Consider the following 25,731-nt stretch of genomic DNA (forward strand, 5'->3'; position numbering starts at 1 on the left):
TTCTGGAATTCCCTTGCTTTTTCTATAATCCAAGAGATGTTGGCAATTTGTTCTCTGGTTCCTCTGCCTTTTCTAAACCCAGCTTGTACATCTGGAAGTTCTCAGTTCATGTACTGCCGAAGCCTAGCTTGAAGAATTTTGAGCATAATTTTGTTAGCATGTGAAATGAGTGCAATTGTATGGTAATTTGAGCATTCTTTGACATTGCCTTTCTTTGGGATTGGAATGAAAGCTGACCTTTTCCAGTCCTGTGGCCACTCCTGAGTTTTCCAAATTTGCTGGTATATTGACTGCAGCACTTTAACAGCATCATCTTTTAGGATTTGAAATAGCTCAGCTGGAATTCCATCACCTCCACTAGCTTTGTTCATAGTAATGCTTCCTAAGGCCCACTTGACTTCACACTCCAGGATGTCTGGTTCTAGGTGAGTGACAACGCCATCATGATTATCCAGGTCATTAACAGCTTTTTTTGTACAGTCCTGTGAATTCTTGCCACTTCTAAATCTCTTCTGCTTCTATTAGATCCTTGCCGCTTCTGTCCTTTATTGTGCCCAACTTTGCATGTTCCCTTGGTATCACCCAACAATCCCTAGTCCCCTTCCTCATGTATCCCCCACCGCCAAAACTGTAACCACACTTTTACATGTGTCTCATATGGTTATTTATTGCATTCATTGTTTATTGTTTGTCTCCCTCACTGAGAATGTAAGCTCCACCAGGACAGGGAGTTAAAAGACTATTTTATTCACTGATGTCTCCCCAGGGCTGGCACAAAATAGGTGCTCAGTAAGGATTCACGGCGTGGATGAATAAACAAACACTGAGCATATGGGGCAAAAGCCACCCTGACTACTGTGTGTGACAGAGGAGCTACCTGCACCTGCCCGAGGAGATGCTTCTGAAGGGGCTGAATAAGGTCTACCCACCGCCTGCACTGGGGCTGGTATGAGGGGCTTAATGCAACTTTGCTCCTAAACATATAGGCCTAGAAGACCCTCTAATGAGACAGATTCCGGGATCCGTGGTTGTATCCATCAGCCTTAGGTTCAGACTAGGTATTGAATGACTTGGTAACTATACTTATTAAGGATAGTCCATTTAAGACTCATTAACATCAATAATCATACATGTGTACATGCTAAGTTGCTTTGGTCGTGTCTGACTCCATGTGACCTTATGTAGTCCACCAGGCTCCTCAGTCCATGGAATTGTCCAGGCAAGAATACTGGAGTGGGTAGTCATGCCCTCCTCCAGGGGATCTTCCCAACCCAGGGACTGAATGGGAATCTCTTATGTCTCCTGCGCCAGCAGGTGGGTTCTTTATCACTAGCGCCACCTGGGAAGTCCATTTAAGAGTCATTAACATCAATAATCATAAGAGAGATGCAAATAAAAACCACAGTGAAATAGCACCTCACACCTCTCAGAATCACTGTCATCAAAAAGACAAGAACCAGTGAGTGTTGGTGAGGATGTGGAGAAAAGGGACCCCTTACGCACTGTTGATGGGAATGTGAATTGGTGTAGCCACCATGGAATACAGTATGGAGGGTCGTCAAAAATTAAAAATACAACTGCTATATGATCTGGCAATTCTACTCCTGGGCATTTATCCAAAGAAAACACTAATTTGAAAAGACATATGCACCCCTATGTTCATTGCAGCATTATATATACTAGCTAAGACATGGAACCTAAGTGTCCATGGACAGATGAATGAATGAAGACAATGTGGTATATATACGTCTGTAGTGGAATATTACCCAGCTATAAAAAAGAATGGAATCTTCCCATATGTGACAACACAGATGGACCTTGAGGCTATTCTTAGTGAAAGAAGTTAGCGAAAGACAAATACCATATGTTTTTACTTAAATGTGGACTCTAAGAAACAAAACAAATGAACAAATATATAAAAAAATAGAGTCAAAGATACAGAGAACAAACAGGTGGTTGACAGAGGGAGATGAGTGGGGGAATGAGTTAAACAGATGAAGGGGATTAAGAGCTACAACTACCAGTTATAAATAGGTCACAGGGATGCAATGTACAACTCAGGGAATATGGTCGATAGCACTGTAATAACTTTGGTACGTAATCTATAAAATATTGAATCACTATGTTGTACACTTGAAGCTAATATAATATTGTAAGTCAACTATACATCAATAAAGAAGTCATTTAAGAATACAAGTTTGAAATTGCCTTAAAAACTGTGTCAGCATCCCAGCAGAGAGAAGCCTGGCTTTAGTCCACCAACAGTCATATACCCACAGAGCACCTCTGTGCAAAGTACTAATAGATGATGAGTGCTGTGCAGTGGGGATTTCTAAACTGGGTATTCCTGGTCACCCGTCATGATCACCTGTCAGGATTGTTCTGCTATATCTAGGTATTATCTTACTGGTATTTGCTTTCTAATTAAAAAATTGTTTTGCTTTGTCTACTTAAGGAAATCCATTTAAAAAAAGGAGAGACTTTATGTCACTACCATAAGTGGGAAAGCAGACTGGCTGCAAACAGAAAATAACTGTAAAATTAAAACAAAGCAATGCAATTAAATTGGAGCATGATTTTGTTACCTGCTACCGGGGGAGTCTTCAGACCTGCTCTCTCCGTTAAAAAGGGAGATTAGAAGTGTTAATGAGGTGTTAAATACACACCACCATCAACGGGAGGCTTTCTCCTCTGCCGATTTGGGAGAATAAAAAGAGCATGGAAAGAAACTAACTTTCCCCATTTGTGTTGCCATGCTATTTAATACCTCATCTGTACAACGTATAAAATCATCACATCAAAAAAAAAAAAATCATCACATCTTTCACCAGGGATATGAAGGGAGTCCCACGAAAGGCAAGAGAGAGGTCTTTGGCCTCAGCAGACTCTCCCCATCCTGACCTCTTCCCTGCAGGCATCTCTCCCTGCTCTCCAGGAGATGAGTTAACAACACCCTGCCTTGGGGACCAGACATTTCTTCTTCTTCGTTTTTTTTTTTGGCCACACCATACGGCATGTGGGATCTTAGTTCCCTGATCAGGGATCGAACATGTGCCCCCTATAGTGGACGCACAGAGTCTTAACCACTGGACCACCAGGGAAGTCACAAGGGACCAGACATTTTAATGGCCGCTCCGATGAACACTAAGAGTTCATGTCATGTGTTTTCTTCTTTTTAAGTTTCTAACGTGGCTTGGTTTCCAAGTCTAAACCCCTTCTGAAATGTTTATTCAAGTTTCTTGTCCCCTCTGTTTCTCAGAAGGCACTTATGGCATCATATAGGCACCTCTCCTCCTTTCAAAGTCATTGGTGTCCTCTGGTGATCCTCCCTAAACAATCCATCCTCGAGGTAGGAGCTGGTGATGTGGGCCCTCCTAATAGCGCAGCACTCCCCCTCCTTATGTCCTTCCCAGCAAGTGCCGCGGCAGCACGTGCTCTGTAACACACGCAGTCAGCACGGCGGCTCAGGTGCTAAGTGCAGACAGCAGAGGGCAGAGTGAGGAGGAGGCTGGGCCCCCCTCCTCTCAGGGAAACCAACCTCCATGAGGTCCGACTTCAAACTTGCATGAACCTGGGGGTCTATAAGCCCAGAGACCCCCAAGGGAAAAGGGTGGGGAGCCAACCCAAGTCATCGTGGGTAACATTTCTGAGGTTTCAGATTTGCCAGAGCAATGCCCCTCAGGGCAGAGTTTGGCATTTGTTTCAGTAGAGCTGCAGACCCCTGGGAGCCCCAGGGAATTACATAAAGTGGATAACTTCACTCCTCACCTACAGACTTCCTGTCTCCAAGTCTAGAGCTTTTATAAAGAACAAATGCACCCCTACCATTGATCAGGCTTTGTGCAGGCCTCGGTTCTTTACATATCGTGACTCACTTGCTCCTAACAGAGGGTCTATACTGCTTGCCTCTGTGCCAGTAGAGGTAACAGCCTCCACCAGCCTCAGTAGGTGTTTGCTGCATTCAGAGAGCTGTATTTCCAAACAGGAAAGAGTCTTTTGAGCACAAGAGAGGGAGAGAGAGAGAATTTCTATTCGTGGCATTCCTGCTGACTACACGTTAATTACTTCTTAAGTTGTGAGTGGCAAGTTCAACCACTCTGTTCATCTCCTAAGATCCAAATTAAGAGTCACAAAGATGGGTTTACAGATGAGCCAACACTTGAATAGCGGAAAATGATTTGATGTTCTCTCCTGGGATGCATCCTTCGGAGGTCATCTCGTCTGCAGCAGGAAGCAGGTGTGGGCATGTGCCTGGTCCAGCGCTCTCCACCCAGGCCCTCTTCCTCTGCTTTGACTGCCGACATCAGTTCTAGGCGTGGAGCTTCTCTAATAGGACCTTTTATTTTAGACTCTTTCTAGTGTTTTCTGGATTTAATTTTGTTGGACTTTGTTCAGCTTGGCTTTGATGCCCATTTATTGAGTCTCCATGAAGCACTGGAATGAGGAGTGTCATCTTGCTATTCAAAAAACTCTGCTAATTTCTTTTTTCTATTTTTACTGGTGTATAGTTGATGTATTTATTTTAAATTACACTCCAGTAAAAACATTTGGAGTATATTATACTCCAATAAAATCATTTAAAAATACACAAAAAAGTGATTTTTATTGGAGTATAGTTGCTTTACAATGTTTGTTAGTTTCCGCTGTGCAGCACTGCGAATCAGCCACACGTATTCATATATCCTCTCTTTTTTAGATTTCCTTCCCATTTAGGCCACCACCAGGCACTGAGTATCTGCTCATTTCTTTTTGTCTTTTCGGGAGAACCAGGAGAGTAGCTGAGGGGGTCAGTGAGGTTGACTGGGCTTTGCAAATGATTTTGTTTGGGTCTTGGTAGCTGTAGGGTGTCTGTCTGGCCCACGCTGAGGACTTTCTATTTGCTTCTGGCTGGTCCATCCCCAAGGTGTCCAGTGCCAAGAGGGCTCAGGGAAGTGCATCCTTGGGGGTGGAGGTCGTCTTCCATGCCTGAGATAGGCGTGGGCTGCCGCCCCATTCCTATTGTTTTCTTCACCTGGAGACTCTTCCTCTCCCTCCCCTACTTCATAATGGCCTCAGCTCAAACGCCCCTTCCTCTGTGAGCACCCCAAAGAAATGAGATCCTTTTTTCTCTAACTCTTAGCTGTTTCATCTATCTTCACAGCCCTTGTCATTATCTGAAACTATACACATAGGGGTGTGTGTGTTTTCCGGAGAGGCCCTTTAATTAGAAACCACAGTGTGGTCAGTGGGAGAAGGAGAAGGTTGGATGATTTGAGAGAACAGCATTGAAACATATATGTTACCATGTGTAAAACAGATAATCAGTGTGAGTCTGATGTATGAAGCAGGGCAACCAAAACTGGTGCTCTGTGACAACTTGGAAGGATAGGATGGGGGGTGGTTCAGGATGGAGGGGACACATATATACCTATGGCCGATTCATATTGATGTATGGCAAAAACCACCACAGTGTTGTCATTATCCTCCAGTTAAAATAAATGAATTAAAAATAAGAAACTGCAGTGAGCTGGGTGGACACAAACCCTACTAAGCCCTGGGGAAGAGAGGAAGCCCTGGCAGAGCAGCACGGCAGGGCCTCCCGATGATGCACAGCGGGGAGACCAGGAGAGAACTAGCTTGGCTGTAACTCCTGTACTCCTGAGGTACCAGCTGCTTCGGGTGTAGGGGGATGCTGGGTTCAACTTCAAAGGTTCTGGAACTTGTCAGTGAGGCACAGCATGGCCAGAAGTTGACCTTTTAGGTCATCTATTTCTGCAGCCTGGGGCACTGGGGGCCACACTGTGCTCCAGAGAGCTGCTGCTTCCTTTCATATCTTGGGGATGGATAAGTGATCCTTGGTTACCTGAGGGTAGGGACCCTTTGGGCTTGATGCTTCCCTGGCCCATGGCTAAGAGCTATGAGTTCCCTGGAGCTTGGGGGGGCCTTGGAATTGGAGTCCTCACTGTTATTCCTCTACAATGCATGTACAGGTCAGATGGCTCCAGATTCTTTGCTGAATATTGGTCTTTCCCCTTCCATTCATCCATCCATCTATCCAGATTTCCTTGTATATCTCCCTGAAAAAAGGGACTTTATCTTGCTATCCACTGCATCTCTAGTACTTATATGTTAGATGAAAATATCTGTCAATAGGTGAATAGATAGATGGATGGATAAGGACCCTCATTTAACCAATTTCTCACTTAGCTTGAAGCAGCAGATTCTTTGCCTTCCTTGGCCTGTCTATCCAGACCTCTCTCCAAGCTTCTTATGTCCTTTTGACCTTTTTTTTCTGTGACTGAGCTCTGAGAGGCATGCAGGATTTTAGTTTCCCAATCAGGGACTGAACCCACGCCCCTGCAGTGGCAGCACAGAGTCTTAACCACTGGACCACCAGGGAAGTCCCCTGTCCTTTTTGAATTTTGCTCATGTCTTTCTTCAGCCTTGAGCTCATTTCCAGCACCAAGAGCCCCTTCATTCTTCAAGCCCGGTTTGAGGTGGGGCCCTTCTGTACCATGCCAAAATTTTCAAATCTGAAGTCATCTGCATATGTACTACACACACACTTCTTTGAGAGAAGTGTCTGCCTTGGTTACTACTGTGTCCCCAGCAGGCATCACCAACTCGATGGACATGAGTCTGAGTAAGCTCCAGGAGTTGGTGATGGACAGGGAAGCCTGGCGTGCTGCAGTCCATGGGGTCACAAAGAGCTGGACATGACTGAGTGACTGAACTGAACCCCAGAATGAAGCATGCTGGTGCCTTATAAGTGCTTGTTGAATAAATGGACAAACACCTATATGGTAGCATAGACTTAATCCCATTTTCCATTATCATTGCTTATTTGTATTTGTTTCTCACTAGCCTGGTTGTAAGGTCAGGAGCTGGGTCATAGTCATCTCAGTACCGACGCTCTTTCATTGCTTCACTAGTAATGGTGATGTTAATAACACAAGCAGATACCCTTTCGTGAACATCCTCTGTCTAAGTGCCAGGCACTGAACTTTACCTACATAAGTTCATCTTCTTCTTACAGTCACTCCGTGAGATGATTTTGTTAGTGCACTTTTGCACAGAAGGATACTACAGCTCAGGGATACTGGACAACCAGCCCAAGGTACTTTGACTTATAAATAAAAGAGAGAATTTGAACCAGGTATTTCTGAGATCAGGGTCTCATCCTTTCCTCCTTCATAAGGTTGCTTTCCTCTTTTGGGTTAGAGAGGGCTCTTATAAAAGTTATTTCAATGGAATGGACTTGAAAATGGCCAGGGCATCTTCAAACAGAGCTGCCCAGCTAACTCAGTTGGTAGAGCATGGGACTTTTAATTCCAGGGAAGATCCCCTGGAGAAGGGAATGGCAACCTATTCTGGTATTCTTGCCTGGAGAATTCCATGGATAGAGGGGCCTGGCAGGCTAGAGTTCACGGAGTCTGGAGAGTCAGACACAACTGAGCGACTAACATTTTCACACTTTTCTTCAAATAGAGCCAAGGACTGCTCTGTGCTGTGATCACTTGACTGTTCTCGATCCTGTACCGGCCGTGTACACAGCCCTCCAGGATTTTCCTAGCATCAGACACAAGACCTTGTTTCAAAGTCCCTGACAGTCTACTAGGCCAGCCAGCCCACAGGGAGCCACTGCCCAGCTGAGGTGGCCAGGTCCTTACCTGTCACGTAGTTCTTCAAGTCCAGCTCATTGCTGAGAGGGTTGTTGCTCTTGAACATGTACAGGTTGAAGGGGGCCGGCTCCCTGCCCACATTTTTCCACATGGTGTAGTCTGGAGAGGTCCATCGTCCCGCCAGCACATCATAATCACGCTGTGTGAAGTGGACCAGCTTGGTGAGCGGATCGTAGAGTCCCCCGTGGAAGCCAATGACCATCTGGAAGTCAGGGTTGGAGTCGTAATAAATCTCCCCGTAGGCGGTGTACTGCAACTGCTTGATCATGAGACCATTGATGCTGAACACAGCCAGGGGAGTCCCCGTGTTATCCGAGGCAACATAGTACTCCTCTCCACTGCTGCTCTCCATGGCAAAGAGGTGCCCCTGGAGGTCATAGTAGAGGGAGGTTATCTCCGAGTTGGAGTGATTGTAGACATGGGTGATGCGAGTCGGGTTGTGGAGGTCAGAGTAGAAATACTGCAGGTGGTGGCCCAGGTTGGTCTTGTAGGAAGCCCGCCGCCCCACGCCATCATAGCGGTATTGGACGCTCCAGCCACTGGCCTTGTTATAAGCCCTCGTTAGGAGGCCCTTGGAGTTGTACTCAAAGATGTCAGCCCCTCGCTGGCACAGATAGCCATCGTCGTCGATTTTGTACTGCACGTCGCCGAGCCTGGTTATCCGATCCCGGAGGTCATAGCGCAGGGGCATGAGGCGCACACTGTTCCCCGGGTTCAGCAAGTGGAGGTTCCCGTTGAGGTCGTAGCTGTAGCGCCAGGTGGGGCGGTCATTGACAGCCACGCTCTGGAGCTGCCCATCCCCATCGTAGTCATAGGTGTACTTGGTGGTGTTGGCGTAGGGCCCCAGTTTCAGCTCCCTCTTGATCACCCTGCCCATGCTGTCATACTGCACCGTCATCCAGTACATGAGGGACCGGAACATCTCGTATTGGACTTCCTTGATCCGCCCGTGGGTGTCAAAGTGTTTGCTGAGGGTCATCACGGCCGTGGTGATGATCTGGTTGATGTCATAGTAGATGACCCCAAACTTGCCAAAGTGCTCCACTTTGCCAGAAATCTCGTCGTAGCGGTAGAGGTCAACGGGAAGGGGCGTCTCACTTATGACGGGCTTGATGCTTGCGATCCGGAAGCTGTTGTCGTGATAGGTGTATTCAAACCTGGCGTTGACCATGCCTTCCTCGGAGAACCTGTAGATCTGCTTGTCCACGAGTGGGCCGATCTTTCGGTACCTGATGGTGCAGGAGAAGCCCCCACTTTGGAGGTTGACCATTTTTAAGACGCCGGTGGTCTCATCATACCCGAAAGTGATGGCAGTGCTGTCGTAGACAATCTCTGACAGCTTGGAGAGTTTCCCATACTTATAGAATACCTGGCGTCCAGTGCCCAAAAAGGATGTCTTCAGGATGCGGCCATCGTCACTGTAGTCAAAGATGACGGAAGCGTTGCTTTCAGGCGGGTTATAAGTGTTGCGGATGTAGCCGATGGAGGTGTGGGTGGACATGCTGTGCCGGGCGACGCTGGGCATGGTGACGGCGTGGAGGCGCTCAGAGGAGTCGTACTCGAATATGTACTGACGCTGACTCTGGAGCAGGAGCACCATGGACTGGAGGAGGAAAGGGGAAGGGAACACATGAGTTAGCCATTTAGGACCCAGTGCTGAAATGGACGGAATTTATTCCATGTCCCTAAGTGGCAATTCAAAAGCTGTGAAGGATGGGGAGATTTACATCAGAGATTCGGGGTGAATTGATGTCATGGGGCATGCTACTCTATGGATCATGGCAGCTAGAGGAGTGCTCCCCAAACTTTAATGTACATGTAAAATACCCAGGGATCTGGTGAAAACACAGATTCTGATTATATAGTTCAGTGTGAGAGGGCAGTGGGGAGGTGGCCTGTGAATCTGCTTTGGGAATATCCCAGGTGATGCTGGTGTTGCCTGGACCATACTCTGAGTTGTAAGGGGTTTGAAGGACTGAGGTGAGAGGCACTGGGTTCGCCTCCAGGCTCAATGACAAGAAATCCTGAGACTGGTGAGAAATGACTGCTGCTGGCCCGGCAGGGGACATGTGTGATGCACATACTATGTTTGGGGGCACCCCCGACTAAGTCTCAACACAAAGCACATCCTTCATTTAGAAGCCACTGGAAAGATTAAGTAACCTGGAATCACTGATTCTTTGGGGGGAAAAAATGGCCTCCAACTTGAAGCCAGGGGGAGATTCTTGCCTTCCCTGATCAACCATTCTAGTATATTCTGTCCTAATGAGAACAGGATTGAGAAGGGACCAAATAGCAGCCCCTCTTACAGAGGAGGTAACAGCTCTGTCTGCGAGTGACCACTGTCATCAGGAGGCAAGAAGGGAAGAAATGGAAACGGGCTTGTGTGGAGGTGAGTCCAGGTGAGAGGCCCAGGCTGAGCAAGCCCCTGTCTAATGATAGAAGACCAAGGCAGCCTTTAAAAGTCTTGACCCCCCTCCCACAAGAGACCTCTTTTTAACAGCTGCTCCAACCTGACCTTTTCTGACACGGAAACCTGAGTCCGGCACTTTGAGACACAGGGAATTATGTAGCAAGAATCTGTTGACTGCTTCAGCCAACTAAGCCAAGTGGGAGGGGGCTGCTCCGGGTGCTGGAGTTTTAGGCGGAGTTCCTACCCTGATGGCTTAATTCCAGGCATGGCAGAAATGAATCGCTGCATTTCCAATTCATAAGGAATGATGAACCGTGCTGCTAGTGGCATGATTCTGTCCGCTTCAACAGCACTGTTTTTGGGGGAATAAAATCAGACAATCCATTCTTTTCACCATTACTGAGTGTCTAGCAGGTTTTTTTTTTTTTTTTTTTTGCTGTTGATGGTAGTAGTGCTGGGCTATGAATAACATTTTCCTTGGGATTTCCTCCCTCCCAGAGGGTGGGAGTACACGGGGAGCCCTGGTAGACTCAAAGTAAAGATGTTAAAATGTCTTATGGCAAAGTGTATCAGGTCAGCTTAAAAAGAGCAGCGTGAATGAGAGAGACAGCCCCAGCTGAGCAAGGGCAGCATGTCCACCCACCTTGTCAAGGTAGGAATAGCTCCACACCTTCCCGTCGGCAAACATGCGGGACACGATCCGGCCCTGCTTGTCGATGTCCGTCCTCTCGCTCATGGCCCCACGCTGAAGGCCAGCCAAGCGCCCATTGAAGAAATAGGAGACGTTCACGGCTGCCAGGCCACTGCTGGGGAGCCAGAGGAAGGGGCGGCCCACTTGGTCATAAATGATCCTCAGGGTGAACTTCCGGTGATCATCATAGATCTTCTCTGTCCGAATATTCCGGTCATAGTCAATGGACAAGAGGTTTCTTCCATGGACCTAGGAAAACACAATGTGCCTACTTTGAAAGACATCGCGGGGCATGTTAGCTCAGGTTGCTATGGAGGATGAGGCTGGTGTGGCCAGGGCTTGTGTGTGCTTTAGAGGAAGAAATACTCTTGAAGTTATTTAGGGAAGTGCTTCCCAAACGCCTTTACATCATAGTACACACAGGAAATGGTAATTTTTGTAGCATTCACTAGAATACAGAAACAAGGCTGCTTATGGCTGGAAATGACTGATCTGGGCATGGCCACCAGGAACAGTTACATAGGCTGTACACTGCACAACTGAGGAGTGCCATCGTGTAGACCATGTAAATGGTGAAATTACATGGCCATCCTCAATAGCCCTGGATCCCAGGGTTCTGACTGTCCTGCCTGGCCATCTTGGCAAGCAAGAGAATTTGTATATTTACACACTTCAAACCCTTTTCGGGCATGTCATCAACTAATGGGTAGCTAATGATCTTTGAGAGCAGGTGCCAAGATTTGTTCCAAAATCTTAAGGAAAAGGTACCCAGGAAGGTGAGGAGAAGCTCTTAGGAATCCATGTTTTACCAAGATCTGGGAATACGAAGCCTTATTCCTACGTGAAATCCTTTAATTCTTCCACCTAGAGAAAAATCTTGCCATTGCCAAGGATGCAAGACACCAGTGGGATGATAGCAACAGGGCTGGGAAATTCCAACAAAGGGAAGAACTGATTCACTTAAATTTGAAAGGAACAATCCAGATATAATTTAATATTTATTTAGCAGTTGATCTGTTTAGAGAAGAGAGCCTCTCTCAGGAGGCAGAGCTGAGAGACTAGACTCGGTATGGGGACATGAGAGGGACTCCAGAGATTCAGCTAGCCTGGAGTGGATGCCTGGAATTGAAGGGAATGAGGCCAACTCAGCCCAGGCTCTTTCAACATAATTGACTGCAAATCTGCACATCCCTGGGGTGACTGCTGAAGGCAAGAGAAGGTATAAACATGCAGAAGGAAAGGATGTGAAAGATGTCTGGTACCTCCCCACCTTATACTAATAATTCAATAGCACTTAATGATAATAATGATAGTAATAATAACTTTGACACATGTTCAGAGCCAGTCTATATAGGCATTATCTTGGGCAATTTACATCCACTGTCAGAGCTGATGCTCACAAATGAGGAAACTAAGCCTCGAACAGAGGTTATACACTTGCCCAAGGTCATGCAGCAATGAAGTGGTAGGTTAGTCTGGGACTTAGGTCTTTAGATTTTGACCAGTTAACCAACCAGCTCTACTATTTCCCACACTGTTTATATTGGATATGCATTGAGTGCCCTGAGACGTGTTAAATGACTGTAAAGCATTGCCACAGCCCGTGAAGAGTTCCACAGTGCAGCTTTGGTGGGGGCACTAGAAATAATTCTAATACGACAGACACCTGTTATACTGGGTAGCAGGACTTTACCCAGGTAAAGAACTACACTTCACAGCTTTCTTGAGACTTGGGTAGGGGTAGAGTGATTTAAGTAGTAGTCATTGGCTGGGTCTTCTGGGAACCTTGAATGAAAGCAGATATAGCCAGGAAGCAAGCACCCCTTTTGTTCTTCCTCCCTCCTTTCCTTAGGTGGAATGTGGATGTGATCACTGGCGCTCCAGTGTTCACTTTGTGAATATGGGGTGACTTTGAGGATGTTAAACCTCAAAGATAATGGCTCATCCAGAGAGTCTAGATCCCTGTCAACCTAGGTGTCTTCAAGATGACCTAGGTCATCTGTACCAGCCGTGAATTGCTTACCCCTAGGAGAAGGGAATGGCTACCCACTCCAAGTCTTCTTGCCTGGAGAATTCCATGGACAGAGGAGCCTGGAAGACTACAGTCCATGGAGTCATAAAGAGTCAAGACATGACTGAGTTACTCACATTTTCACTTTTCAGACTCCTTTTAGATCATAAAAATAACGTCTGTATCTTGTATAATCTCCTGTTATTTCTAATCTGTTACCAGCAGTTGAAGCTAATCTAAACTGATAAAAGTCCCTGATGCTTTGACAAATAGTGTGTTAAGTACTTTACATACTTGATTCCATTTTATTCTCACACATAGGTAAAAATTATTTTATATATGGGCATCCAAGCTTGAGGGGGTCACATAACTAGAGAAGTGCCAGGATCTGAGCCCAGGGCTACCTGATTCCCCAAACCATTGCTGTTTTCATGAAATCATCCCAGAGAAAAGGGGACAGAACATGTGAGATAGAACATTTATCTAAAGCATAGAAAGAGAATAAAGGTGTGAGTTCTTGGGATTTTAAGGAAATCCAACTTTAAGTGGAAGATTCACATCATCAAACCTGCAGTAACTGGAAGAATCCAAAAAAGGAGTGAGTATGGCAGGATGTTTCTAACATGTCCAAAAGTTAGTGCTGTAAGAATCACTGAAGATGCTGAAGATATGGTATTAGAGTTTTCATAACCAGAACAAACCACAGGCTTGGGTTGGAAAGATCACTTCCTCTGGGAACAGAAATTTGGCCACACTGGGTCACTTCATTTGGGACAAGAGCAGCAGAAGGCCACCAATATGCTTAAGCCTATTGTCTAAGAATTCCAGTTCAAGACCTCGTCGACATTTATTTGGCAGAATGAAACACGTGGCAACGGTGAGGAAGGATTTTCAGGATTTACTGAGCCACCTGTACCTACATATTTCCCACTTCCTCTGTCATCCTTCCATTCCTTTCCTTACTCTTTTCCCCTTTGTTTCTCTTCACTAATATCACACAGCCCCCAGGGCATTTATATTGATTAAACATCACATCTCTGCCAATGTCAAGCATGGTGCCTGCTCTGGAATGGAAGGAGGACCACCACCAACAAAGCAACACGTCCTGAGAACTTAGCGCTGGGCTTAGTGTGGTCTCAGCACTGCCCATGTTTTTCTTGTTTAATCCTCACAACACTCACAGGCAGGCACTGTTATCCTCGTATTACATGCAAGGCACGGATGGTTCAAGCGCTGTGCTCACGCTTACACAGGAAGTGTTGGGGCCAGGGTCCCAATGCTGAGCTCACCACCTCCACCCCAGGCTGTACCGCCGCCCCCGCACCCCCACCCCATGGATGGCTCCCCATCAGACGTGCGATTCTAAACCATCGGGGATGCTCTCTCAAAGCACGGCTGCTGCACTGACTCCACCACTGCTGAACCAGCCTCCCAGGGAATCGAAGCTGGACGATTCTGATGAGTACTACTGGCTAACATACTTAGTGTGCCGTAAGGCTCTATCTTCAGTTACCTGGGGGAGACCAACGGGCAAATCATATGTCCATGATATAATCGTGTGTGTATGCATGTAAGTATAGTGCTATAACATGTATTCATGGGGGATACTAACATGTAAATCATATGTACAAGCATGACTATCATAGTAACAACTATATTAGTATATGAAGGTGTTGAGAATGCAGAAAAAACAGAATAGTGGGCAAGCACAGAAGAGCGTTCCCAAACCTCTGAATGCTACCATTTGGGTGTGCTGCTGTTACTGAAAAGCTAAGGAGGCCCAGGTACACCAACCACAAAAAAGTAAGAGGTGCTAATCACTCAGATCAGTTTAGTTCAGTCGCTCAGTTGTGTCTGACTCTTTGCGACCCCATTAGCCATTGATGATTCAGGGTGGGATTTTATTCCCAAATTCATTATCTTCTGGGAATGGGATTTTGTTATAGAGCTAATTTGAGATTTTCCCCTGTTTATTGAGATAATTGGGCTTCCCTGGAGGCTCAGACAGTAAAGCATCTGTCTGCATTGCAGGAGACCTGGGTTCGATCTCTGGGTCGGGAAGATCCCCTGGAGAAGGAAATGGCAACCCACTCCAGTATTCTTGCCTGGAAAATCCCATGGACAGAGGAGCCTGGTAGGTTGTAGTCCATGGGGTCACAAAGAGTCAGACATAACTGACTGTCCTCACTTCACTTCATTGAGATAACTGATATACCTCATTGTGTAAGTTTAAAGTGTACAGCACAGTGATTTAACTTACATATATTATGAAATGATTACCACAATAAATTAGGTTAAATCCATCATCTCACATAGATACAAAAAAAAAGGGAAGAGTCTTAGGATTTACTCTCTTTACACCTTTCTTGAAAATCAATGATTTTTATGTTTATTTTTAAAGTTAAGATCAAATTGACATACAGTATTCTATTAGTTTCGGGTATACAAAAGATTGATTCAATATTGTATGTACTGTAAAACAGTCAGCTCAGTAAGTCTAATTAACATTGGTCACTGTGCACAGTTGTGAAATACTTCTTGTGATGAGGACTTCTAAGATTTACTCTTAGCAACTTTCAAATATGCAATACAGTGTTAACCCTAAACACCATGCTGTACATTACAACTCCATTACTTATTTAAGTGGAAGTTTGAATCTTTTGACTCCCTTTCCTCTTTTTGAGCACCCCAACCCCTTACCACTGTCAACCACCAATCTGTTCTCAGTAACTATAATCTTTTTTTTTTTTTTTGAGATTCCATATATAAGTGAGATCATACGGTATTTGTCTTTTTCTGTCTGCCTTATTTCACTTCACATAATGCCTTCAAGGTTCATCCATATCACAAATGGCAATATCTCATTCCTTTTTTTTTGGCAGGGTCAGAATAATTTTCCATTGTGTGTGTGTGTGTGTCTGTATGTGTATCACATCTTTTGTATTCATCCTTGATGGACACTTAGGTTGCTTCGATGTCTTGGTTTGTTGTTAATATGCTGCAGTGAATGCTGGGGTGCCTATTTTGTTGGCATTGTGTTTTCATTTTATTCCTATATATATCCAGTAGTGGAATTGCTGGATCATATGGTAGTTCTATTTTTAATTGTTTTATTTTTGAGGAAGCTCCATACTATTTCCACAGTGACTGCATCAATTGACACTCCTACCAACAGTGCATACAGTTTCCCTTTTCTCTACAAACTCATCAACATTTGTTGTCTTTTTGATAACAGCCATTCTAATAGGTGTGAGGTATTAATAATATCTCATTATGGTTTTGATTTGAACATCCCTAATTATCAATGATGTTGAGCACCTTTCCAAGTGCCTATTGGCCATCTATGTGTCTTCTATGGAAAAATGTCTATATAAATCCTATTTTTCAGTAGAAGTGTTTTTTTGGTTTTTTTGCTATTGAGTTGTATGAATTCTTTTTGTATTTTGGATATTAAGCAATTAATAGATACATGATTTGTAAATGTTTTAAAAATGTTATAATAAAAAGGTTGTCTTTTCATTTTGTGGATGGTGTCCTTTGCTGTATGTAAGCTTTTTAGTTTGATGTAGTCCCACTTGTTGATTTTTGCTTTTATTGCTTTTGCTTAGGTGGCAAATCCAAAGAATCGTCCTTAAGATGAATGTCAAAAAGCTTACTGCCTATGTTTTTTCCTCAATTTTACAGCTTTAGGTCTTATGTTCAAGTTTTTAATCCACTTGAGTTAATTCCTGTGAGTGGTACAAACAGTGCTCCAGTTCTGTTCTTTTGTATGTGAGTGTCAAGTTTCCCCAACACCATTTGTTAAAGAGGGTGTCCCTTCTCTGTTGTCAATTAATTGACCATATATGTGCAGTTTACTTTTGGTCTCTCAATTCTGTTTCATTGGTCTATGTGTCTGTGTTTATTGCAATATTGTTTTGATGACTATAGCTTTGCAATAGAGTTTTTTTTTTTTTTTTATTGTAGTGGTTTTTGCCATACATTGACCTGAATCAGCCATGGATTTATATGTGTTCCCCATCCTGCAATAGAGTTTCAAATCAAGGACTGTGATGTCTCCAGCTCTTTTTTTCCAGCTTAAAACTGCTTTGGCTATTTGGATATCTGTGGTTCCATATCAGTTTGAGGAATTTCTGTTCTATTTCTGTGAAAAATGCCATTGGGCTTTGGTTAGGGATTGTATTAAATCTGTAAGTTGCTTTTGATATTAAGGGCATTTTTCTCCTAATCCATGAGCACAGAAAAAATCCCTTTTTCAATTTCTTTCACTGTATGGTTTTTAGTGTACAGGTATTTCACCTCCTTGGCTAAATTTATCCCTAACTATTTTGTTCATTTTGATGCAATTGTAAATGTGATTGATTTCTTAATTCCTATCTCTGATAGTTTGTTATTAGTATATAGAAATGTAACAGATTTCTGTATACTGATTTGGTATCCTGCAACTTTACTGAATTTGTTTATTCTACAGTTTTTTTTTTTTTTTTGTAAAGTCTTTAGGGTGTTCTATGTGTGTATGTTCATGGTTTTGGCAAATAGTGACAGTTTTACTTCTTTTTCCCATTGGATGCCTTTTATTTTTTCTTGCTCAATTTCTGTGTTTAGGATTTTCAATGCTATGGTGAATAAAAGTGGTAAGAATGGGCATACTTGTTCTTGATCTTAGAGGAAGAGTTTTCAGCCTTTTACCACTGAGTATGATGTTCAGTTCAGTTCGGTTGCTCAGTCCTGTCTGACTCCTTGTGATACCACGGACTGCAGCACACAGGATTCCCTGTCCATCACTAACTTCCGGAGTTTGCTCAAACTCATGTCCATTGAGTCAGTGATGCCATCCAACTATCTCATACTCTGTTGTCTGCTTCACCTTCTGCCCTCAATCTTTCCCAGCACCAGGGTCTTTTGCAGTGGTTCAGTTCTTCACATCAGGTGGCCAAAGTATTGGAGCTTCAGCTTCAGCATCAGTTCTTCCAATGAATATTCAGGACTGATTTCCTCTATGATTGACTGGTTTGATCTCCTTGCAGTCTAAGGGACTCGCAAGAGTCTTCACTAACACCACAGTTCAAAAGCATCAATTCTTCGGCACTCAACTTTCTTTATGGTCCAGCTCTCACATCCATACATGACTACTGGAAAAACCATGGCTCTGACTATATGGACCTTTATCTCTCTTTTTTAATATGCTGTCTAGGTTGGTCATAACATGGAGTATGATGTTAGAAATGGGCTTATCACACATGGCCTTTATTATATTGAGATGCATTCCCTTTGTACTCCATTGAGAAGTTCTTTTAATTGTAAATGGATGTTGAATTTGTCAAAAGCTTTCTGCATCTATCGAGATGATTTTTATCCTTTGTTAGTGTGGTGTATCATATTGATTTATAGATGTGGAACCATCCTTGCATTCTTGGAGTAAGTTTCACTTGATCCTTGGAATAAATTTCACTTGATCCTGTGTATGATCTTTTTCATGTATTGTTGAATTCAATTTGCTAATATTTTTTTGAGGATATTTGCAGCTGTGTCCATCAGGGATATTGACCTATAATTTTATTTCTGGCAATGTCCTTGTCTGATTTTTGTACTAGGGTAAAGCTGGCCTTGTTAAATGAGTTTGGAAACATCTCTTTATTTTAATTTCTTTTGGTAAGAATTTGAGAAGGATTGGTATAAATTCTTTGAATGTTAAGTAGAATTCACAAGTGAAGCCATGTGATCCTGGATTTCTGTTTGGTGGGACATTTTTGATACTGATTCAGTCTTCTTACTAGTAATTTATCTGTTCAGATGTTTTATTTATCATTCAGTCTATAAGCTCTGTGTTTGTACAAATGGATCCACTTCTTCCATATTGTCCATTTATTGGTATGTAATTTTAATAATCTCTATTATCTTTTCATTTTTGTAGTATTGGTTATAATTTCTTCTCTTTCATTTCAGATTTTGAGTCCTCTCTTTTCTTGCTAAGTCTAGCTAAAGGTTTGTTAATTTGGTTTACCTTTTCAAAGAATTAGTTCTTGGATTCATTGAATTTTTGATGTTGTCTGTTCAGTCTCTATTTAATTTACTTTCTCTTTGATCTTTGTTATTTCTTCTTCTACTAATTTTGGATTTCATTTGTTGTTCTTCTAGTTTCTTGAGGTGTAACATTTTATCTACTTATGATATTTCTTGTTTGTTCAGGTAGACATTTATTGCTATGAACTCCCCTTTTAGAATTGCTTTTTCTGCATTCCTTAAGTTTTGGTATGTTGTATTTCTATTTTCATTTGTCTCAAGGTATTTTTTTCTTTTTCTTTTGATTTCTTTGACACATTGATCTATTGTTGTTCAGTCGCTTAGTCATGTTTGACTTTTTGCAACCCTGTGGACTGCGACATGGCAAAGCTTCCTTGTCCTTCACTAGCTCTTGGAGTTTGCTCAGGCTCATGTCCATTGAGTCAATGATACCAGCCAACCATCTCATCCTCTGTTGCCCCCTTGTCCTCAGTCTTTCCCAGCATCAGGGTCTTTTCCAGTGAGTTGGCTTCTCACATCTGGTGGCCAAAATACTGGAGTTTCAGCTTCAGCATCAGTCTTCCAATGAATATTCAGGGTTGATGTCCTTTAGGACTGACTGACTTGATCTCCTTGCTGTCCAAGGAACTCTCAAGAGTCTTCTCCAGCACCACAATTCAAAAGCATCAATTCTTCAGTACTCAGCCTTCTTTATGGTCCAACTCTCACATCTGTACCTGACAAATGGAAAAACCATAGCTTTGACTAGACAGACCTTTGCTTGCAAAGTGGTGTCTCTGCTTTTTAATGCACTGTCAAGGTTGTCATAGCTTTTCTTCCAAGGAGCAAGCATCTTTTAATTTCATGGCTGCCATCACCATCCACAGTGATTTTTGAGCCTGAGAAAATAAAGTCTGCTACTGTTTCCATTTCTTCCCCATCTATTTGCCATGAAGTGATGGGCCTGATGCCATCATCTTATATTTTGAATGTTGAGTTTTAAGCCAGCTTTTTTGCTCTCCTCTTTCATCAAGAGGCTCTTTAGTTCCTCTTCACTTTCTGTCATTGGATTAGTGTCATCTGCATATCTGAGGTTATTGATATTTCTCCTGGCAATCTTGATTCCAGCTTAAGCTTCATCAAGCCCGGTATTTCACATGATGTACTCTGCATAGAAGTTAAATAAGGAGGGTGACAATATATAGCCTTGATGTATGCCTTTCCCAGTTTGGAACCAGTTTGCTGTTCCATGTCCAGTTCTAACATTTGCTTCTTGACTTGCATGCATGTTTCTCAGGTGGCAGGTAATGGGGTCTGTCCTAAGGCCAAACTATGGTAGAGATTAATGGTCATCTCCTCTAAGAGGACTTATGCCAGCAGTCTGTGCCTTCCAGAACTGCTGCTGTCAGTGCCCCTGACCCCACGGCAGGCCACTGTCGGCCCACACATCTGCTGGAGACTCACAGGTAAGTCTGGCTCAGTCTCTTGTGAGGTCACTGTTCCTTTCTCCTGGATCCTGGTGTGCACAAGGTTTTGTTTGTGCCCTCCAAGAGATTCTGTTTCCCCAGTCCTGTGGAAGGTCTGTAATCAAATCCCACTGACCTTCTAAGTCAGATTCCCTGGAGTTTCTCAGTCCCTTTGTCGGATCCCCAGGTTGGGAAGTCTGTTGTGGGGCCTAGAATTTTCACAACAGTATGAGGACTTCTTTGGTGTAACTGATTGATCTATAACATGTTTTTACTCTCCACATATTTGTGAATATTCTAGTTTTCTTTTGTAATTGACTTCCAGTTTCATACCATTGTGATCAGAAAGGATGCTTGATATGGCTTCAGTATTATACATTTGTTAAGACTTATTTTGTGGCCTAACATATGATCTGTCCTGGGGAAGGTTCCATGTGCACTTGAGAACAATGTGTATTATATTGCTTTTGGATGGAATGCTCTATGTGTATCTGTTAAGTTTATCTGGCGAAATTTATTGCTTAAGGCCACTATTTCCTTACTGATTTTCTGTCTGGACAATCTACCCATTGATGTAAGTGGGATACTGTCTCCTACTATTACTATATTTCTCCCTTTAGATCTGTTAATATTTGCTTTATATACTTAAGTGCTCCTGTAGTGGATATGTAAATATTTGTAAACACTATATCCTCTTGCTGAATATACCTTCTTGTCATTATGTAATGCCTCTCTTTAACAACTTTCCCATATCATACAACAGTGTTAAACTATGATCATAATTGTCATTACTCATAGCACTTATTTGTCTTAAAACTGGAAGTCTGTACATTTTAACCACTTTCCTCCAATTCTACTTCCCTCATCTCTGCCTTTGGTAACCAAAAATCTGATTTGTTTTTTACAATGAGTTTGGGTTTTTTTGTTTGTTTTATATATTTTAACTCTAAGTGAAATCATGTAGTATTTATCTTTCTCTGTCTGACTTATTTCACTTAGCACAATGCCCACAAGGTTCATCCATGTTGTTGCTATTGGCAGGATTTCTTCATTTTTATGACCGAATAATATTCTGTTGTCTATCTCCATCTACCTCCCTATGTACAGCTTCTTTATATGTTTACTTTCAGTGGACACAGGATATTTCCATATCTTGGCTATTATAGATAATGCTGTTTGTGAACATGGGAATACAGATAGCTCTTTGACATAGTGGTTTTTTCCTTCAGACATACTCCTAAAAGTATAATTGCTGGATCGTATAGTAGTTCTATTTTTGCCTTTTTGAGGAACCTCCATACTGTTTTCCACAGTGTCTGTGCCAATTTGCAGTCCCGGTAGTGTAAGATTCCCCTTTTTTCTACATCTTTGCTACTTTTATTATCGCTTCTCTTTTGAGGATGGCCATTTCAATAAGAGTAAGATGATATCTCATTGTGTTTGTGATTTACATTTCCCTAGTGATCAGTGATGTTGAGCATCTTGTTGAGATGTTGAGCACACCTGTTGGCCATCTACATATTTTCTTTGTAAAAATGTCTATTCAGGTCCTTTCCCCATTTTTAATTGGATTTTTGCCATTGAATTGTATGAGTTCTTTACATATTTTAGATGTTAATCCTTTATCAGATATATGTATGTGTGTGCTCGGTTGCTCAGGCATGTCCATCTGTTTGAAAATCCCATGGACTGCAGTCTGTCAGTCTCCTTTATACATGACATTTTCCAGGCAAGAATATTGGAACTATTTAGCAACTAAATAGGTTGCTATTTTCTACTCTAGGGGATCTTTCCAACCCAGGGATCAAACCTGCGTCTCTTGCCTCCTGCATTGGCAGGTGAATTTTTTACCACTGCGCCACCTGGGAAGCCCTATCAGATGTATAGTTTACAAATACTTTTCCCTCATTTTATAGTTATTCCACTTTGCTGGGTTTTTTTCTTTTTGCTGTGCAGAGCTTTGCAGTTGATGTGTTCTCACATGTTTATTTTTTATTTTGTTGATTATGCTTTAGGTGTCATACCAAAAAATCATTATGAAGACCCATGTCAAGGATTTTTTTCCCCTATTTTTTTTCCTCTAGGAGTTTTATAATTTCAAGTGTTACATTTAAGTTATTAATCCATTTCAAGTTAATATTTGTGACTGGTCTAAGGGGCCTAGTTTCATTCTTTTACACACGAATATCCAATTTTCACAGTACAATTTATGGAAGAGACTTTCTTTTCTCCATCAAGTATTCTTGGCTCCTTGTTAAATACAGTTGACCACATAAGCCTGAATTTATTTCTGGGCTCTCAATTCTATTTTATTGGTCTGTTTGTCTATTTTTATGCCAGTATCATACATTTTGATGACTATAGCTTAACAGTATGGCTTGAAACCAGTAAGTGTGACACTTTTTGCTTTGTTCTTATTTCTTAGGATTTCTTTGGTCATCAGGGTCTTTTGTGGTTCCATACAAATTTTAGGAGTGTTTTTCTACTTCTGTAAAAAATGCCATTGGAATTTTAATAGGAATTGCATTGAATCTGTAGATGGCTTTTGTTAGTATTGACATTTTAGTGATCTTAATCCTTCCAAATCATGAACATGAGATATCTTTCATTTATTTGTATCTTCTTTGATCAGTCTTTTATTTTTTAAAGCAGAAATATTTCACCTTCTTAGTAAATTTATTCCTAAGTGTTTTATTGTTTTTGATACTATTGCAAATAGTATCATTTTCTTAATTTCTTTTTCAGATAATTCATTGTGAGTGTATAGCAACACTACTGATCTTTTTACGTTAAATTTTTATCCCAAACTTTTCTCACATTTGTTGATTAGAGCTAGCAGTTTCCTGGTATTTAGGATTTTCTATGTATAACATCATGTCATCTGCAAATAGAGACAGTTTTACTTCTTCCTTTTTCAACTCTGGTACTTAAAAAAATTTTTTTTCTTGCCTAATTGCTCTGGCTAGACCTTCCCAAATTATATTGAATAGGAGTGGTGAAAGTGGGCACCCTTGTTTTGATCCTGATCTTAGGGGAAAAGGTCTCAACCTTTTACCATTGTGATGTAGCTGGGGACTTGTTACCTATGGCCTTTATTATGTTGAGGTGTGCTCTATCCATACCTAATATGTTAAGAGTTTTTATTTACAGTGTGTTGAATTTTGTCAGATGCTTTTTCTGCATATATTGACATGATCACATTAATTTTTTCATCCATTCTATTAATGTGATCTATCACATTGATTATTTTGCAATTTTGGAGTCATCGTTGTATCCCAGGAACAAATCTCAGTTGACCCTGGTGAATGATCCTTTTAATGTGCTTCTGAATTTGATTTGCTACTATTTCACTGGGGATTTTTACATCTATATTCATCAGGGACATGGTCTGTAGTTTTCTGATAGTGTCCTTTTCTGTTTTGGTAGCAGGGTAACCCTGGTCTTGGAAAATAAGCTTGGGGGAGTGTTCTCTCCTCTTTGATTTTTTGAAAGAGTCTGAGAAGGACTGATATTAATTCTTAAAATGTTTAGGTAAATTCACCAGTGAAGCCATCAGATCCTGAGTTTTTCTTCATTTGGCGATTTTTGATTACCAATTTTCTTCTTACTAGTAACTGGTCTGTTTAGATTTTCTGTTTCTTCCTAATGCAGTCTTGCTAACTTCTATGTTTTTAAGACTTTTTCCATTTCTTCTAGGCTATTCAGTTTGTTGGTGTATAGCTGTTCAGAGAAGCCTCTGATGATCTTTGTATATGTTGTTCTTCAATTATAATTTTATTCATTTGGATCCCCTCTCTTTTTCCCTTGGCTGGGGTACCTCAGAGTTTGTCAGTTGTATTGATCTGTTTGAAGAACCAACTGTGAGTTTGTTTTCTATAATATATATTTCCTGTTCTCTATATCTGCTCTTTATGGTTTCTTTCTATTGGTAGCTTTGGGTTCAGTTTGTTCTTTTTCGAGTTACATATACATGTTATCTATTCTTTTTCAAATTCTTTCCCCATGTAGGTTATTACAGAATCTTCAGCAAGAGTTCCTGTGCTGTAAGTAGGTCCTTGTTGTAGGACCTACCTGTAATGTACAGTAGCTTGTCTATTTTAAATATAGTGGTGTGTATATATCAATTCCAGACTCCAAATCTGTCCCCTACATTTCACCTTTGGTGACCATAAGTTTATTTTCTAAGTCTGTGAACTTCTTTGTAAATAAGTTCATTTGTATAATTTTGTTAGATTCCACATATAAGCAATATCATTTGATATTTGTCTTTGTCTGACATTTCAATTAGTATGATAATCTCTAGGCTCATCCACGTTGCAGCAAATGGCATTATTTCATTCTTTTAAATGACTGAATAATATTCCATTATATATATGTACCATATCTTCTTTATCCATTTAGGTTGCTTACATGTCTTGACTATTGTAAACAGCACTGCAGTGAACTCTAGGGTGGCATATATCCTTTTGAACCATGGTTTTCTCCAGATATATGCCCAGGAGTGGGATTGCTGGGTCATATGGTGGCTCTGTTTTTAGTTTTTAAAAGGAATCTCTGCACTTTTCTCCATAGAGATGGTACTAATTTACATTCCCACTAACAGTGTAGGAGGGTTCCCTTTTCTCCACACTTTCTTCAGTATTGTTTGTAGACTTTTTGATGATGATCATTCTCATTGGTGTGAGGTGTTTTAATTTGCATTTCCCTAATAATTAGTGATTTTGAGCATCATTTCATGTACCTCTTGGCCATGTGTATGTATTCTTTGGAGAAATGTCTATTTAGGTCTTCTGTCCATTTATTTTTTATCTTATTTTTTTGATTTTGAGCCACGTGAACTATTTGTAGATTTTGCATATTAATTCCTTGTCTGTCACATTGTTTGCAAACATTTTCTTCTGTTGTATGGGTTGTCTTTTTGTTTTGCTTATGGTTTTCCTTGCTGTGCAGAAGCTTTTGAGTTTAATTAGGTCCCATTTATTTTTATTTCCATTACTCTAGGAGACAGATGGAAGAAGATATTGCTCTGATGTATGTTAAAGTGTGTTCTTCCTATGTTTTCCTTTAAGAGTTTTATAATGTCCAGTCTTACATTTAGGTCTTTAATTCATTTTGAATCTCTTTTCTTGTATGGTGTTAAAGAATGTTCTAATTTAATTTTTTATATGTAGCTGTTCAGTTTTCCTAGCACCATTTATTGAAGAGAGAGTCTTTTCTTCATTGCATAGTCTTGCCTCCTTTATCATAGATTAATTGACCACAGGTGCATGGGTTTACCTCTGAGTTTTCTATCCTGTTCCACTGAGCTGTATTTTTGTTTTTCTGCCAGCACAATACTCTTTTGATGACTCTAGCTTTGGAATAAGTCTGAAGTCCGAGAGTCTGACTCCTCCAGCTCTGTTTCTTTCTCAAGATTACTTTGGCTATTTGAGGTCTTTTGCACTTGCATACAATTTTTAAGGATTTTGTTCTAGTTCTGTGAAAAA

At 41.8% G+C, this 25,731-nt stretch overlaps 1 protein-coding gene across 3 annotated transcripts in view; it reads right to left on the reverse strand.

The window, feature by feature from the left end:
* The window catches only part of TENM2 (teneurin transmembrane protein 2), a 1,360,160-nt gene that overhangs the window by 10,488 nt on the left and 1,323,941 nt on the right, over positions 1-25,731 (reverse strand). For all 3 annotated transcript variants that reach the window (XM_043464766.1, XM_043464768.1, XM_043464767.1), the window contains 2 exons: positions 10,718-11,014; positions 7,650-9,264 (listed from right to left, as the gene is read on the reverse strand). In XM_043464766.1, coding sequence (XP_043320701.1) covers positions 7,650-9,264; positions 10,718-11,014 — 1,912 coding nt within the window. The remainder of the gene's footprint in view (positions 1-7,649; positions 9,265-10,717; positions 11,015-25,731) is intronic.

The sequence above is a fragment of the Cervus canadensis genome, chromosome 4, assembly GCF_019320065.1.
Source record: "Cervus canadensis isolate Bull #8, Minnesota chromosome 4, ASM1932006v1, whole genome shotgun sequence".
NCBI lineage: Eukaryota > Metazoa > Chordata > Mammalia > Artiodactyla > Cervidae > Cervus > Cervus canadensis.